At 41.5% G+C, this 18,057-nt stretch overlaps 1 protein-coding gene across 8 annotated transcripts in view; it reads right to left on the minus strand.

Moving 5' to 3' along the window:
* LOC102776401 (ral guanine nucleotide dissociation stimulator-like) overlaps positions 1-18,057 on the minus strand; it is a 60,735-nt gene that overhangs the window by 18,314 nt on the left and 24,364 nt on the right. For 4 of the 8 annotated variants that reach the window (XM_035910687.2, XM_035910684.2, XM_035910688.2 and 1 more), the window contains exon 2: positions 230-534. In XM_035910687.2, the coding sequence (XP_035766580.2) occupies positions 230-534 (305 nt within the window). Of the gene's footprint in view, positions 1-229; positions 535-12,232; positions 14,087-18,057 lie in introns of those variants that run through there. The other 4 variants (XM_006797697.3, XM_035910681.2, XM_035910683.2 and 1 more) reach the window with 2 other exon arrangements.

Raw genomic sequence — 18,057 nt, forward strand, 5'->3', positions numbered from 1 at the left:
TTAATCTTCTGATATACTGAATTTTTTCTCTGTTTGTTTTATAATAATGGAGCATGATTATGTGTCACAAAACAAAAATATTCAAGTAAAGTATCTAAAATTTGCACTTAAACACAACTTCTACCTCAATGTATTCATCTTCATTTCTGATTAAGAATTTAAATCAGAAACGTCTGGAAAAAGCACAAATCTGCTTTTCCACCTGGTGTGTCGTCTGGTGTCACCGTACCTGTTGAGCAGGAGATCGAGCACCTGCTTGGTGGTGGCGAAGGATCGGTAGGTACAGAGGAAGATGGTGACGTAGGTGGAGTCTTTGCCCTTGAACGCCGACACCATGTACTCCACCAGCCTCTCCAGAGTGCCGGCCTTGATGGTCCGCACCTTGCAGGTTTCGTAGAGGCTCAGGGCGGAGTCCGTGTCCACGCCCAGCCATCGCTGCCCTTTGCTGGCCGACTGGTGAAGCTGCACCTTCCTCAGTGTGATGGTGAAGATGGCGTCCTCCTCGGCCTCCTCGCCGATCTCCTGCGTCGAGCTCTGAGAGGCAGACAAGGAAAACGAAACATTTTACTCCAACTGTCGACTTTGTTTGGGTGAAATTTTGTCCCAGGATTCACGGCGGTTTCTTCGTGCTGGAACAAGCGCTTCAAATAAGTGTTTAAGGGACCAGATTAGAGGGAGCTGAAGGCTGAGAGGAGCAGCCATCTTTACCGTGCAGAACGTGGAGTTAAAAATGTCCGGCATCTAATTCTGGGACTAAACCCTTTAATTACGACCATCTGTGTGACCTGGCCCTCTCCTTTCTGGTCGGTCCCTCTCTCTGAGTCATACTTCGTGAATCATGTGCGTGCACAAACAAACAATAGCTTGTTACCAAACAGAGCTTGCTGGATAACTGGGTCGACAATACAGGCTGCAGCCTGCATTTACCCAAACGGGGAATTAACACAAGCTGCTTGTTGCCTGAATGAGGGCTCTGTGGGCCGCTGCAGGTCACCACCCACGGCAGTTTGCTGTCGTTTTCTCCTCAACATGAAAAACGAAGATGAAACAAACCATGAACTGTGATGCTGACGGGGATCATCATAAAGTAACGATGCGAATTCCACTTCACCTGATGCCTCATCAGCACCGCTCGCGGTTACACAACAGAAACAAAAGTGTTACCTCTTATGAGTAAAATTAGATCTTTAACACTAATTTCCTTGAAAACACCAAACTCTAGCTTAGTTGCCTACAATGCAACATGCACTGGGATAGTTCTTCAGCCGGCCTGCAGTGCTGTTTCCCCATCTAGCTTGCCCAGTTTTAGAGATATCAGCAATAAGGATGTCTGGCTCTTGAATTTAATTGACCTAAATGGACCTTTGGAGGGTGACTTAAACATGTAAGCAAAGATCAGCTCCCGAGCAATAAAAATGAGAACATAATTAGATGAGTTCAGCTTCAAAATAAGAGCAAGAAGCACTTTTTTCTAGTTTTCTAGAAACCTGATTTTTCTAAAATGCTAAATTGAACAACCGAATATAGCTGGACTGTCTGCGAGTGGGGAAACACCACTGTAAAATAAACCTTAGCTGTTTGAGATCCAAGAAAGATGAACATATTAAAACCTAACAGGAAGAGCTGCGGCGGTGTGAATCACTATGGAGGAATGGCATGCAGTGCCACAGTCATCTGTCACGGCCACTTATCGTGGATCCTCAGAGAATTAGTCATTCAAGTCCATTTCCAACATCTCAGCTCGGGGCTGAGAGACGCTCAGCTCGGTTTGGAGCTGTAATTAAATGTCAACAAACAGCTAACATTCTCTGAGTAATAATACAAAGACTAAATTGGGAGAAACTGTGATATTTTTCACTATTTTACGTGTATGGAGTGAAACAGTAACAGTTAATGGCCAAAGAATAATGAGCATAGCCGCGAGCTGCAGCCCGATCATTTAGTGTTATGTCTCAGAACAACAGATTGTGGACAGAAGGCGATGCCATTTCACACACTTGATAACCAACAATGTTTTCATAAACGCAGAAAAAAAGACTCAAATCAAACTGGCTCTAACTGGGATATCTAACCTCTGCCCAATAAACAAGAGTCCTGTACACAGAAGGTGACCTTCAGTAACCCTGAAGAGACCCTGACAGCTGAGGGAGGGTGTATGTGACAGATAAAGAGAGGAGACAAACCCCTGGACTGCTGTAAATCCTGCTGGATGTAATGGCCGAGGCACAGCTGCAGCTGAGAGGCTCAACAGCAGGAGCGGCTCTTATCAGCCAAACCGCAGAGGCCGCGCCGCCATCACCTCCGGCCTGAAAAATGCAGCGCTCAAGGGCAGCTCCTCGCTCTATCGGGCGAATCGATTCCCAGAATAATGCTCCTATTCATGTTCCCGTAAGTGTTGCCATGCAAACCAAACAGTCCGTGCTAGTAGGAAAATAAGTGAGAGGCTGATGCTCTAAAAAGGGGAGTTCAATGCCATCTCGAAATGGCTTCAACAGAGGAAGCTACCAAGTGTGAAACACCACTGTCTATTTCAACATGACTAGAAGCTGAATCTAGACTCAAAATGTCGGTGAAAATAAAATCTTAAAGTTCATTTAAGGTTTCTCCAGTGAAAACGGACAGAAATGCTCGTCTCAGTGACTCGTCTGGGTCTCAGCTGCACAGCTGATACGTTGAACACCTTGTGAACCATCTCGGAGCTCAGTATGCTTTAAAATTGAGACTTAAATCTAGAGGTGACCCTGCTTTTGCCATAAGAGATTTAGTCTTCAGTATGAAAACTGGGGTGTTTTCCTACGAGAGCCAAGAAGCAGGTGACAGCGTATTCAGTTTTCCTCTTAAACTGAAAACAGTTTTACAGTTTGAACATTTGGGCTCGATCACTCTCCTTGTAAATAAAATGAGAAAAAAGTTTATTTTAAATCAGGTTCAGTTGCAGTCTGACTTAATCAGCATCGTTTACTGATGTAACAGCTGATGAACAAAAGGACGGATAAGACATTCAGTGGGGGGTTTCTCATAAAATCTCATAAATCCAGAAGCAGCCCTTTTCGTTTCGCTTACATTTATCTTTTCCTCGCATTCCTTCAGCCTGACTCAGCGTTTCATCAATAAAATCAACACCACACCGCGTTTTAAAATCCCTGCTATAAACAATTAATGACACGCCAGACAAAGCAGGGTCACAGTTAGATGTTAATTATAGAAATCACACTGAAACAGAAGCACTGATTACTTTTATTTATAGAATCCAATTTATCCGCTGTGGCTAAAAACAAAACTAAACAAACTGCATCACAGTCATTACAGCAGAGGAAGGGGTTTTTGGTTATTTTTAATTTACCGGCAGCTCTCCGGAAGATAGCGATGCAAATGTAGCCTCTTAGTGTTTCCGCTGAAAACTACACGATGTTCAAAGTGAATTATACAAATTATTTCTTTTATCCTGATGTGTCAAGATGTTCAGGCAGAGTCAATTCTGGGAAATAACTTGATACTTATTAATATGGCATGTGGATTTTATAGTTTAAACAGAACCTATTCTGCTTATTTCTCTGAGTCGACATTCATAATAATCCTTGATCATCTCATGCTGGACCTTCCTGTCTGAAATAAGCCATTTTAGCTCCTCTCTTTTAAAGATCATCCTCCCTTTATCACGGCTTTCTTTCATTGTTTAGCCCACTTTGATCACAAATCAGGACAAGGTGGCTAATGCACAGAAAATGTACCATATATTTCTCTCTCTCTCTGTAAAAAAGCTGTAAAGCTTATGAAAATACAGTTAAAAGTCCAAAATGTATGCTCTCAATCACATTTTCCAAAGCATGAACATACCCTAACCCAGTGGCTCCCAAACGTTTTTTGCTAGGTCAACCTTTGCACTGATTAAAACATATCAAAGTGAAGTGACTGTCTACAAGTAACATACAGTGATGATGATGCTATCATTTTAAGAAAGAACTGATATAACTGTAAATATAATCTGGAGCATCTGAGCTGAATAATATTCCTCGAACAGTGCTCTGAATCAGTTACACTGACGATAATATAAATGAAACAACTACAGAAGGGAAATGTCTGGCATCTAGATACAGCCTCCTCCACACTCCACATTCACCTACACCGTCCTGGCTGTGAATGACCATGAATGCAAAGTGGGCTGGAGGAATGTGAGGCGAGTAAAAGTGTCAGGACAGAGTCATGAGGCAGGGAGGATACGTTTCCAGAAGGAAGGAAAAGGAAAATTAAGCCACATAATCCTTGTTTTAGACTTGTTTTAATGCTCAAACAAACTGGTTTATATTAAACACAGTGGGGTTTTTTCCTTGGCTTCCTTTGGCCTGACTGTTGCCCGGTGTTCCAGTACAGTCGGCTCAGCCCTCACATTAAATGGTAATCTTACCACTCGAATGTACCAAAGCAAAATCCTAGTAGATTTACAGAGGGCTGAAACAAAAGAGGCTTGTCCAGCTGATGAGGGTCGTTTTTAAGGATTCCTGCTGGCCAAGAATACCCAAGAAGGCACTTTGGTCAAAGACTTTTAACAGTTTTTAGTTGCTGGGTAGTTTTTAAACTTGTACTTTTAAATAAGGAGGTCAAACCAGCATTCGTGATGGATGTTTCCAACCATTTTGAGTCCCTGTCTTCCTGCTTCCAAAAAACTCTGGTGTTTGTTTTTGTTTCCATGACAGATTTTGAGGTTATCTTCTACCCTGATCCAAAACATAAACTTAGATTAGAAACTTATTACCACTGACAAAATGACCCAAGCTGAAAGTAAAGGAGTTTCAAGATTTTCTTCGAGTAAAACTTTATTTTAAAACTTAATTTTTATTTAAATAAAAACTTTATTTAATCTGTAAGTATAGATGGAGAAGAGCTTCTGACTGCATCAGGATTAGGCACAAACACCTTGAGTGACTTTAAGGGTTACTCCTGCATGACTCCATCCAAAAAGGAAAATCACCAGGATTCTAATTTTTAAAAAAGTAAACCAAATGAGAAACGTTTTTATTGATTACACAGTCAATTCAGGAAAGTTCACATATTTTCTATTAAAAAGGCAGCACAGACTCTTGCACTGCCTTAACTACATGTGGACCAGATATGCTTACATGCACAGACATCTATCAAAGGGTGAAGGAAAAACAAGGAGGCGACAGTTGGTGCTAAATTCTATCTTCAGCAGGACGAGGTGACTAGCTCCTTCCTGCACCTGCCATGGCAGGTAGGTAAGTATGACTGATCATGAAGGATCGTGTAGCTTTTCATGATTTAATAACGTAAAACACAGACACAAATGTATGCACTCAGCTGTGTGTTCATGTTAATTAGGGATGTGCATAGAGCTGTTCGATATAACGATATATATCGGATGATGATATAAAAACGTCTATCGTTTCATTTTACGCTATCGCTTGTTTCGTGGTGTCGCAAAATAAACTGTTTACGGCAATATTTTTTCATCGTTTTGATGGTCACTGTAGTGGCTATATTAATTTCTTAAAGTTCTCTCTTTCTCTTATATTTTATATAACCACACTACGGACGGACAAGCGCCTGTTTTTATGCGTTGTCGTTAGCAACAACGACGGTAGCAGCATTGTTTATGTTCCACATAAACCTTTCACAATAAAGCTCAAGATCCTGTTGAGACTTTTCAAAATAAACTGAATCACGTGAAAGAGCAGATTATTTACGGATGAGAATTAAAAAAGAGCCGCCAGGTGCTAAAAAATAAACCTTAGACTCAAACGTTAGAACAGGCTTTTCCCCGCAGCACGCCGTGTAATAAATACTCACAAAGAAAACGGCGGGCGTTACAACTTATGTCTAAAAATGAGTATTTTAACAGATGCAGAGGACGTCTGCGCTGAAATCTAAAATATAATTTGAAGGATATAACAAAAGATTTCAGTAATTTTGCATTCCCAGACTTCAAGTCTGTATCGTGAAGTTCTCTGCTGATGCAAATAGCATTGACTCAAGGTCTGCTCACTAGCTTATGCTGGAGGTTTTCCTGTTCCTATCACAGTCACTTTTTTTCTAATGATAATCTTTCAGCACGGCTGAAACCTGTGGAAGAGAAGAAGAAGAAAAACCATCCTCTGTGACTCTTCACAACCTCATAAAAGAGTTACGGTCAGGTAACTGAAACATGTGGTTAGGCTACAAAAACAGCGTGATGGAAATCCCAATTAATTCTCAAGTGATAACGAGAACTTTGATCATTTTGTCCCTGCAGGAGGTTTAAACGTTACTTCTTACAAGCAAAACCTCTGAGCTGTGTCCACGCACAGCGCATTAAAGACCTCCATCCTCCCCCTCTGCTCCCAGTTAATCCCGCCGAATTAAATCAAATCCCTCCAGAACCTTCTCTCCTGCTCTGACCCACTTTGTAACTCGCTCAGTAAAACAAAATAGCTGCTTTAAACGCGACAGGGTTGTATCTGCTTTGTGTCTTAAAATAAACTTCATCTATATCCAAACATGAACTCACAAGTTTTAAAGCCTACAGGGGGGCACCAGCCAGCCGGCTCATTTTTCCCTCTGTATGTTCTAACGCCTACCAAAATAAAGCAACGCAATATTGTTTCTGCAAAGATTATATTGATGTCAAAGTTTCTCTCCAGGTTTAGATAAACATGCTGCAGCAGACAGACAGCAAGTGCAGAATCAGGCAATTTGAGCAAAGTTGGAAAACCGAGTATTTTTCCAGGCGTCTGGCCTTCACATTCCAGTTTCTGTCTGCTGCTGAAATCCAGCCCTCAGCCACTCGACTTTCTCTCTTCAAAATGAACCCAGAAACAAAAGCTCCTCTGTGCCGAGTCGGACGGTCCGGCTCCTGATTCTCACCGCGACACTTAACCAAACTTCCGGCTGTCGGGGCTTATCTTAAATAAGAGCGCATCATAAATGGCATCCCCGTGACTCAGGCCAGAGAAAGCTGACTGAAGTCACTTTTTCTTCACTGTAAATCCGGGTCATGTGGATATAATTAGACAACGAGACATGCACAGAGGAAACCGTAATCCAGCATTGTGCACTGTCCAGTTTTTGGTTTATTCTGATTGTGTTTGAGATCATTTCTTCCATGTGGGGCTAACCGGTGCTGCGCTGCAGTATCGTAACATCTGGGACTGCTCACAAGCAAGGCTGACTCACTGTTAGCTCCGAGGACAATCAGATGATGACAGAGAGAACAAAGTTCATGGAAAATGTTCTCAGTTCGCCGTCACTCTGCGCTTCTAAAACTAAAGACTCCTAAGTACTCCCCGAGGGTAGCTGCCCACTGAGGGGCTACCCTCACTGTCAAGGGCTTTCTTTCTGTTTCCATTCACGCGGTTACGGTGCGGCTGGCATAGCAACAACTACAAACACAACAAGACGGACGACTGGAGGTGTGTGTCTATTAGGGATGGACTGATCTGATATTTGATTGATTATCAGTCCGATCGACACATCGGTTCAGTTCTGTGTTGTTCTGTTTACTGCACCACGTGTCAGCAGCAGCAGCCTTTTTAAGTAAAAATAAAACGTATTTTCTGTTGCTCCTGTAGGGAAACTGGGGTGGCTGTAGCTCAGGTGGTAGAGCAGGTCATCTACTGGTCGGAAGGTTGGTGGTTCGATTCCTGGCTTCCCCTAGTCTGCATGCCAAATATCCTTGGGCAAGATATAAACCCCAAATTGCTCTCCGATGCATCCATCAGAGTGTGAATGTGTGTGAATGTTAGCTATAAAGCACTTAGAAAAATGTGCTTGTGCGAATGGGTGTGAAAGGGTGAATGCACAAGTTGTGTAAAGCGCTTTGAGTGCTCAGATGAGTAGAAAAGCGCTATATAAGAACCAGTCCATTTACCAAACAATGACAGCGTCGTGCTGAACACTGTCCAAGGTAAACTGCATTGTTTTTCTTCCTTTGAATACCCCCTTAATTTCCCTGCGTTGTTCTAAAGTTAGGGGGTATTTTTGGTTAATAGCTGATGTTTACATTGATTTTTTTTAAATATGTTGATAGCTGGTGCTGCAATAACATGGAGAACATTCACTAAACACTAAGGGGAATGATCTATGAAAAAGTCCCTGCACTTCCTTCCTTCCTAAACCGAATCAGATCCTGTAAGCACAAAGGTGAACAGAGTCCCTTGAACCAATTGCTCTGGGAGTTGCTTCGCTGCTTCTCTGATGTTCTCTGCAAACTGATTTGTAATTGAATGAGCTGACAGTTCGAGGTGCTCACTGTTTCTCTTGAGACGGGCTCGATAAGCAGCGGTCTCTGTTCAGCAGAGTTTTATGAAAGGTTCGCCCCCTGATCCTGTTGCTTTGCTAACAGACTGCATCGTTGGTAATTATGACTATTTTTAGCTTGAATGCACTGTTGTATACTGTTTGGCTTATTGCATCTGTGGCCAAGAGGGCTTCTTGGCTCCTGTGAAAATTAGATTATACAGGGTTGAAAAAAAAAGAAGCAAAAACACAGTTACATAAAGTCAAACAAAGCTGGTAAAGAAAAAGAAGAAACAAAGCACGATGCACAAACAGCCAAGGTACACACTGTTACACAGAGAGACCGCTAAACTCTTAATGCAATACATTTGTGCCAATCAAATGGCAAAAAATAACAAGAAACCCTCTGCTAACTGAGGTTAACAAAGACTATCCTCTTCAGCTGCACGTGGACGAGTTGTGGTTGTATGCACAGTCACCCCTCAGAGGCCCATTTTGAGCCAGGAAAAAAAAACTCTGCATGAGTGCAACTGTTTCATTATAGGGTAGAAAAAAAGCAATTCCATCAACCTTGCCATATCAGTGGGTCAGTTCCTGCAGAAAGATACAAAATGTTGTAGAAATAGGTCGATAAATGTAACTTGGTCAAGCACATCAGCTTCAACCTCAATTTTAAGCAGGCATGCATCATTTTTATGCCTTTATTATAACAACTCCGATTTTACAAAGAACCAAAATGCCCATTAATCGCCCAAAACAATCATCCGGCCGTGACACAGCACAGCATCACTTTGTTATTAGCCTCACACTGCAGTAACTTCATCTCGTGGCACACCTCCATGTCAAAGCCACTCGATCCTCTCAGCTATACGATACAGTGCATTGAGGCTGATGTTGCTGGTTACACGGAGCCAGAGGGGTCAACAAATAGCTCAATCTGACCGCCGGCAGCACCACATCAGCCCCAGTGACCCCCTCATGCTGCAACACAACCTCAGCATCAAATAACATTCATGTGCAGCAGGAGGGGAATAAAGGCAGCGATTGTGGAGGAAACCCCTCAGCCTCTGCAGGAGGAGGATTAGGTAATTGTGTTAGAGCAGAGGATTAGATTAGAGCAAAGGGACGAAGCAGAACAGGTTAGCAGGGGACGGGAGACCAGCAGGGGCACAAATGGGGGGGTTTAATAATGAACCTCTGATACCAGTCCAGTCTGACCGAAGACACCGGAAAGTAAAAAGAAGAGAACATGTAATCCAGGTACACAGACTGGAATACATGGTCTCCATGGTGACACTGCCATCCAATCCTTGGCTCCGTTTAAGACCAATAAATATGATTACTCATCCTGCCCTCCTTATGTGATCGAATGTTCGAGATGTATGGAGCACAAGGCTGGAAAACGTTTATTTAATCCAGAACAAAGGCAATTTCTATAGATAGCAATGAAACCATATCTATGAGGCTGGGTTTAAAGAGGACAGCTAGGCGGGGGGAACGTGACAGTTAGAGATATGAAAACAGTGTAGCGATAGAGAAGCAAAACACACGTGATCTTCATATACAGCAGGGACAATTTCCTGTTATTAACTGCTCTAAATTTGCAGAGCAAAGAAAATATTTGCATGCCCATAAACCTCTATTTAATTCACAACAGAACACAGAAAACATCTCATAAATATATCATTTTACACAGCATTAAAACTTTGGCACAACTGGGTTTGTAGTGTGTTCAGTCTTCGAAAGTCAAACATGTTAAAATGTTTCGGTTTAGTTTACTACAGAATAAAATAACCCTCCCTGTGTTTGAAGAGTGAAGCATTTAACCTGCATTCTCTCTAATGGCCAGCAGGGGGAGACTTTTCTAGTTGCACTGACTAGTCAGATTCTTTATGAATAAAGACCCCTGCTGCTCACTTGACCTATGACCCTAGCAAACGCTTTCCTGATGAGTTTGTGGTATCAATCGTTAGTTTTACATCTTTTAAAATTGTATAACTTAAACTGCCACACAAACCAGCAAGATGGTGACAGCAAAAAACTTCACTCTGAGGCTTTAAAACCCCATTAACAAAAAAATGAATGTGGTCACACATAGCTTCCTGCAGAAGTCCTGCAGAACCACGCTGGCTCAAAGAAACGTGAAAGAGACTGAAGTTACAGGGGCACCAGCCAGTGGCATCCTAACATTGTTGAACTAGCAGGCAACTGCTGTTGTACTTCAATGAAATAAGAATAATTTGTTTAATCAACTAACATCTGTAGTGCCAACTAGTGGCTATGTCCATCTTTCATGTACAGGCTATGATTTGAGCTCTACTAGCATCACAATTCAACTCCACGGGAACACAAACAAGAGTCTGATTCTTGATTGTCCATCTGAGGTCCAAGTGATCAACCCAACCTCTAAAAACTAGGGCCAGCGTAGTGAAGGGTTGGTTTTATCGCCTATGCTGAGTTAGACCACAGAGGGTTAACATTAATGTGTTAAATCTACTCTTTAGCCCGCCTAGAAATGTAAATACACACCACACAAACACCTCAGCAGCTGTTACAGGTCTGTTTGTTAGCAATATGTAGTGAAAACACAATACAAATTAATAAATGATTACTAATGTGAGATGCTGTCATCTTTTAATGGTAGAAATATGCTGTTTTTCTTGTTTTCATTTCAGTGAAAATAACAGCTGCTTAAGATTTAACGGCTCCAGTGATGCAGACATATCAGAGCACAAGTAATAAGTGAATGCAGACAATGACGTCACCACTACAGCGGGGATCCAAAGACCCCAATTTAATCAAGCATCCACTCAATTAAACCTGGACCGATCCACGGAGGCCCAACCCAGAACTCAGAGGCTCACGGTTCCCTCGGAGGGTGTTTTGGATGTAATACACTCTGAAGTCATTCTGCAGTCTGATTCGCTGGCTGCAGCCTCTATATCTGAAAACCCGCTTGTTTCTTCGGCTTTCTATGAAATTACACTAAAGTATTTCTGCTTCAGATTGCTGATTGGACAAAAGAAGCCATGTGTAATCTGTATTATGACAACTATTCTAACAACAAAACAATGACTCAAACAGCTGGGGTAATGATCTACAGATTAATCTGTAATTACAGTAATCGTGGCCACATTTAGAACTGCAGTGGAGCTTCCTAAAAATGATACAACTAACTAAATGGATTTATATCCGTCTGTTAAATTAGATCAGAACCAAAAACAAAATCTTAACTTCGCTCCTTTGTTAGGTGACTTTGTTGACCAATCAATGAATGATGTTGCTGCAGTAACAGGCCACTACTTCCTGTAACATCTAGTGAAACTGTAAATGACACGATTGATTCAATGTATGGGCGCACATGTGGAAAAACCCCTAGAAGTACAAGCGACGTGCAGATATTTCATAGCATTTGTGAGGTTTGACTCAGCGACACCTGCACAGGAGTGTTTCAGTATCAAAGAGAATCAGAGGGAGGGAGGGGTGATAACCACAGGGCTGAAAGCTTCAATAACAACATGAAAAAGCAAGTCATCCTGTAACTGTACTCTCCTGCCAAGCAGCACCGCAGCATCATATTAGATTTCCCTGTATTGTTATGTTTGTTACGAGGCTGTATTAACACTGTAAGCTGCAGCCAATCAGCAGCTTTATACTGATAATCCGTTTACAAGGCTTAAAAATACAGGATTAGAGTGTTTATGGCACATTGCATCACCTGGGTGACTCACCATGTTGAATGTAAGCTTATTAACGCAAATTTAAACATGTTTTATGGGCATAAAAGTAGATAAAGCTTTGAAATACGTGGAGATACAAGAGAAACATCATAAATCTCTATTTTAACGGTAAGAAAATGTTTCTTTAAGAGCACAAGTGTTGTGTTATTCATCCAGAATCGCCACCCTGAAGCCTGAAAACCTCTTTGGATCCGCCCGATCACCCTCCTTCATGACAACACAGCAAACCGCATCAGCTAACGGACCTCTCCTTGCCTCCTCACCTTCCTCCCCACTCTCCTCACCTCCACCAGCGGCAGGTCAGGGTCCAGGTGGGTGAAGCTGTGCAGGACCACCGGGCTGCGGTCTTCGACCACCTCTAGCCTCACGCCGTCCCAAATGTTCCGCACCTTCCACGAAGAGTCAAACATCTCGAGCAGCTGGCCCGGCTTGACGCTACGCGCCTCGGCTTGCATCCCCGGGAAATAGACCATGGATGCCCGCAGAGTTCAGTCACACCCCCGCGCTGACATTTCTAATGTTTTTTTAGGACTCCCGCAGACACACACTGCCGCTGCCGCCTGAGACTAACGCTTCTGTGTGATCATCGCCTCTCTCAGTACAGTTCATCACGGCCCTGACTCACACCGGGGCTTTTCTAAACCCCGCCCCCACCAACCGGTGCCTTCAGGGCTGTCGGATAAACCAAACGCACAGGATGGCTTTAGCGAAAATTACGTTACAAGTTTTGTCTTGTATTAATCCCACGCATTATACATATTTTTTAAAAAGTTAAAACTTTGATTACATTAACGTGAATACAACTATGCAAAATTTCTGTTAAACATCTAACACGTACTTTTCATGGAAAAGGAACAAACTACTTCTTTTCATTTAGTTATTTTTCATTTACATAGATGTAATGAAATGCTATTAACCATACTTTAATGTTTATAACGGTCGTCACCATATCAGACATTTACTTTGTGCTAAAACAAAACAAAAACAAACCAACACTCTACGGTTGTTGTTGTTATTTTTTAGTCCAATTATAATGGTTTTCATTTTTCTTTTTTCCAGTTAGTTTACAAAGTGAGTTTGCTCATTTCAGGTAATTTTTTCATTGTTGGAAATTATTATTTTTTTACTTAAATATTTATTAGTTACAGCCCTAGCTTTAGTTTGGGTTTTTTTGTTGGGTCTTTTGTTTTTGTTTTTTAATATTATAATCTGGAGATTCTCTATCAGGGACAAAATTAGAATGAGTATTACAATAGAAACACAGTTTGTTACTGCAGATGTACAGACAGCCTATTATCTCAATAAGCACGTTCCCCAAAGCCTCATCACTCAGATTAACAGACTAGAAGTAATGCTATTAAATCTGCATTGTAATTTTATTGTGATTAGTTTTCTAAGGTCACAAAATAATTTCATTTACTTACAAAAGTTTATATTTGCTTTTAACTTTAATTTCAAGTTTCCCACATTTTATTTTATCACACCTAAATTAAGGTAACTATAGTAACCTGGGCACACTATAAAGTTGTTATGTATGAAACGGGAGTCTGCGAGACGTCCCTGAAGGCAGCACTTACTCCCCCGCTCTTACTCATGTCTCTGGGAAATGATGGCGCTGTTTGTGCCCTCACTGTGGCAGGAGGACTGTGTGGGAAAAGAAAACAGTGAAGTCTGCTGGAGTTACACTTTCACCGTGAGCCCAGAGCAGCTCAGCAAACACGCTTCCCCCACCTGATCCTCCACTGTTACACTGAAGTACAGCTTAAAGGTGGCGTAGTGCCACCAGTACATGCTCCTCTAACGCCTTTCGAAAGGGCAACTTTCTGCTTTTCACACTTGCATTAATATAAAAAACAAATTACCTGTGAGTGTGTTAACTCGTTATAAAAGTCTAAGTCACACTTCAGCAGTTTTACTGAGATTATACGTCTATAAAGACATCATTTAAATATAATATTTTATTGGGTTTTGGGATTTTTTTTGGTCTTTTTTAGGTGACTGGTTTGAGTTTTAAACATATTTGTGGAAAGATGATAAATAAGTATGTATCTAAATGGGAAAAGTCTAATTTTGTGTATCTAAAATCTACATTTTTCAACTTACATTTTAGTGTTTAAGACATTTTTATTCCATTTTATTTTGATTAATCAAATGTATTGAGCTTTTACTTTACACAAGTACTATATTATATTATTTTTATTTAGATCTACACTTACTGAGCTTTTTAAATTTTACTTATTCGATTTTATTCATTTTTGCAAATTTTACCCTATTGATCTATTTAGCTTTGTCACTGTACTTTTTCTAGTCTACGCTGTTTAGTCATAAGCTGCTGTAACTCTTTGCCAACTTTTAGAATAAACACATCCTGTCTGATCTTACTATACTTAGAAAATACAACAGGCAAAATCAGCAGGTCCTCAGCTGAAAAGATAGAAAATAATAATTTTTCCAAAATAAATGAGCTAAATTACAGATTAATATCGAAATAGCTCACTGACCAAACTTTTCAGCCACAAACAATTAGGAGCAAATGAAACAAAATCCTCACTGAAACCACCTCAACACAAAGATCTCAATGTTATACAATGTTATCCTGCACACACCTTATCAAAGCACTGCTGCTCACCATAAAAAACAACCTTTAACAGTCAGAAAGCACCTGAAAGCACCATCAGGAAGTCCCTGTTAGTAAACTGAATTAGTTTGTGTTGTGGTTCAACAAATGCATCTTGGGGGAATTTTAGGCTAAGACTTCAGAGAAAGAACCTGAAGACGTCTAACACTGCCTCCTACTGGTCAGTGTCAGGAACAAACGTCTCCAATCACACTGAGAACAAATCTTTTAAATTCACCGCAGCCTGCTTTAAACAGCAGAACAAAACCATTACCTAACTGTTACATTATTAAACCTTAATTTTCATTCACATGTTTTTCTTTTTGGATTTTTTTTTTTGAAACAACCCACTGTTTTTCCACGCCAAGGCTCTGACAGGTGTGAAAGCATTTTAGAACATTTAAGGAAAACATCTGCCGCACCAGCTGAAGCCGAATGCAACCACAAGCACGTCCAACCTCGCCGACCCTTCTTTGCCAAGCGGCTGCGCTTCATAACTCAGAAATCTGCAGCTGCCCGACATGAAGAAGACGAGTGAGGGAGCAACACGGGTTTCTAAAGGCTTATACAGATTTAAGTTTCCAATAAATCAAGACAGCCGTGGTTCACTGTGGAAGATTACAGTCTAGTGATTAGAAGTGGGAAAGGAGATATTTCCAGACATATTTCCATTATTGTCACCACACCAATGAGCCAGGTCCTGTAAAAGCAGATTTCCTGATAGAACATGTTTTAAGTGTTTGAAGAAAGGTTTTGGTTTCATTTCACTTCATTTCTTGCACCTCGTGGGCAAAACAGTGGTTAACTTTGTCCCCTCACAGCATGAAAGTCCTGGATTTGAATCCTCGGGATAGCTGGGGGCTTTCTGTGTGGAGTTCTGCAGGTTTTCTCTCTGCTTCCCCTCACAGTCCGAAGACATGCATTTGGGTTATGATTACTGGTGATTCGAAATGGCTGTGTGTTTCTGTGTGTTAGTCCTTCGACAGACTGGTGGCCTGTCCAGGATATATCCTGCCTCTCTCCCTACGGATAAGCTCCAGCCACCTGCGACTCAAATAAGTGGAAGAAAGAGGATGCATGGATGGACTTCATTCCTTTATAATTGGACAAATCACTTACAAGTATCCTTGATTACAAATAATAATCAATAATCAAACCATATGAGTCCATATGAGGCTCTGTGACCTCGTTAAAAGCTCTGCATGCTGCTGATCATGCAGGCTATATGATAAAATGTGGCTGTTGCTGTTTCTCTTATCACAAATCTCCAGGATGTTTATTTGCAAGCTTTTTATTAAAGTTTTTGTCTAAAAAAGATAGAAATTTCCAATTATTTAAATGTTTAAATATCCACACTTTCCATATTGTTTTAAACATTTTAGTACCAATTTATTCCCAGACCCTCAGTGGCCTGTCCAGTGCTTTTCTGCCAGGCTGCAACAGAAACACGAGGCTTTATTTATTATCGTTAATCAGAATCAGAGAGACTTTATTTATCCCCAAGGGGCAATTAAGATACAACAGAGCAGCAAAAACTACACTGCAAACACAGCCTGAAAAACATCCTAAAGTCTGTTGAACACAAAGCCTGACCCGGATGGTAGATCGGTTTGAAAGATAGCGTCGAGCAAGACGTGACTATTCCCCGTTTCATCTGCGCAGAGCACAGAGCAGCAGAAAGACTGAAAGTCACAGAATAACAAGCACTGGTACTAATATCTGCCCTACAAAATAACCCACATGGGCTGAATCCCAGAAATCTGACAGAGCCTGGAGGGCCGGCCAACTCTGAGTCTGCTGCGATTTAACTGAAGCTCTTTTTCCATCTGCTGGAAATCAACACCAGAGGATGTTGTTGTGCTGCTGCTGCTGCGGGCCCGGCTGATGTTTTACGGATCCCCGAGGACGGTGACGCTAACGGCCCGCGTTACGTTCTTATTTTCTCACACAGAAACACTCGTGCTTTTACTGAGAGACTGCACTCCCTGACCTACAGAAGAAGTTTCACAGAAGTATGTGAGGAGGGCAGATCCAAACGTCACTAACCAAAGATTCCCATCACAATGAGGGTAAAATTAAAATTAGGGCAGTGACATCAGCGGCTTATTTTAGTCCTGCTGACACTGAGCAGTGCAGAAAGTTCTTTATTCCTCCTGTCAGGAGGCCATTTAGCAAGGCATTAAAGCTGGGTGGTTATCTTGGGTTGCTGCCAGGCGCTCAATGTTTCCTGCAGTGCTTCACAAACAATAAACCTGAAACAAATAAAAGCCAAAGGGAGAGCCAGACATAGACTGGATATTGAGTTATGTAACAAGAGGAAAATAACAAGCCCATAAATCACGACAAACTGATTAATACAAGAAAAAAATAAAGATTCATGGTCAAAACCTCCTAATGAAATCAGCTAAATCTGTAAAATTCAACTTCAGTGACACAAACACCAGCGTTCACAGCTGTTGATTCATGGTGTGCAGAACTGCACAGAGCACAGGTTTTATTCCACCTCAGATAAAGGCTCAGAGCTGAGGACAGACAGAAGTTGAACACATTCAACCAATCTTGGCACAGTTTAATCGCACCTGTGAGCTGCCTTCTATTAGAAATAACAATAAAACCAGTAAAATCTTTTCTTATTTCTGTAATCTGAAGGCCTGAGTGAGCGTGAGTCACACAGAGAAAAGGTCTGGCTTCCTGTACTTCCTGTCGTCTGAGGTCGACAGCTTCTAAGCAGCACAGACAGCTGAGGTCAGGCGTCTGTGCTGCTTCGTGTCTCTGTGAAGCCAGCACGCTGTAATGACAGCTAATGGGAGCAGATTATAGAAAGCGAGGCCTTTATTCTTTCATTTCACGTGTAGCGATTGGTTCTTGGTGCAGACGTGTCGTGCTGTGAAGTCAGATTAACTCAAGAGCCGACCTGAGCGCTCCCACTGTTGCAGCGATATTAGCCACGTGGCTGTTGGACATATTTCATTTTAAACATCTGTATCTGTACCACATCTTTAAGACATTTGGAGCATATTTTAAGCAAGACCTTTTTAAAATCACTGACAGCTTAAACGGTTGATAACAATCTTGGTCAGTGTGCTAGTGATCCCTGTGAATCCAAAGCTTGAAGCCTAAACACTCTGTTTCAAACAGTTTTTTCTACTCTTGACTCTGTGTGATGTCACTGAGAGTCAAAGATCTCCTAATATGGTTATCGCAGGCACAGAAGCCCCACCCAGCCAATCAGAAGACAGGGACCTTAAAAGAGACAGGAGATTGCCTGTACAAAAGCTGAGTATAAGATAAACAGGGATTATTTTAAACTGCGAATCATGCAAAGCTCATGTGGAAAGGTCAGAGCAAAAACATGGAGTTGTGAAGAACAATAACAGGTCTCTTTAACAACAGCGTCACAAACTACACTTAAAAACTTAAACGTAAGACTCCAAATCCTTCACACGGCCAGCAGAGGAGTGCAGCCCACAC

Source organism: Neolamprologus brichardi, chromosome 12, assembly GCF_056152115.1.
Source record: "Neolamprologus brichardi isolate AB-2024 chromosome 12, ASM5615211v1, whole genome shotgun sequence".
NCBI lineage: Eukaryota > Metazoa > Chordata > Actinopteri > Cichliformes > Cichlidae > Neolamprologus > Neolamprologus brichardi.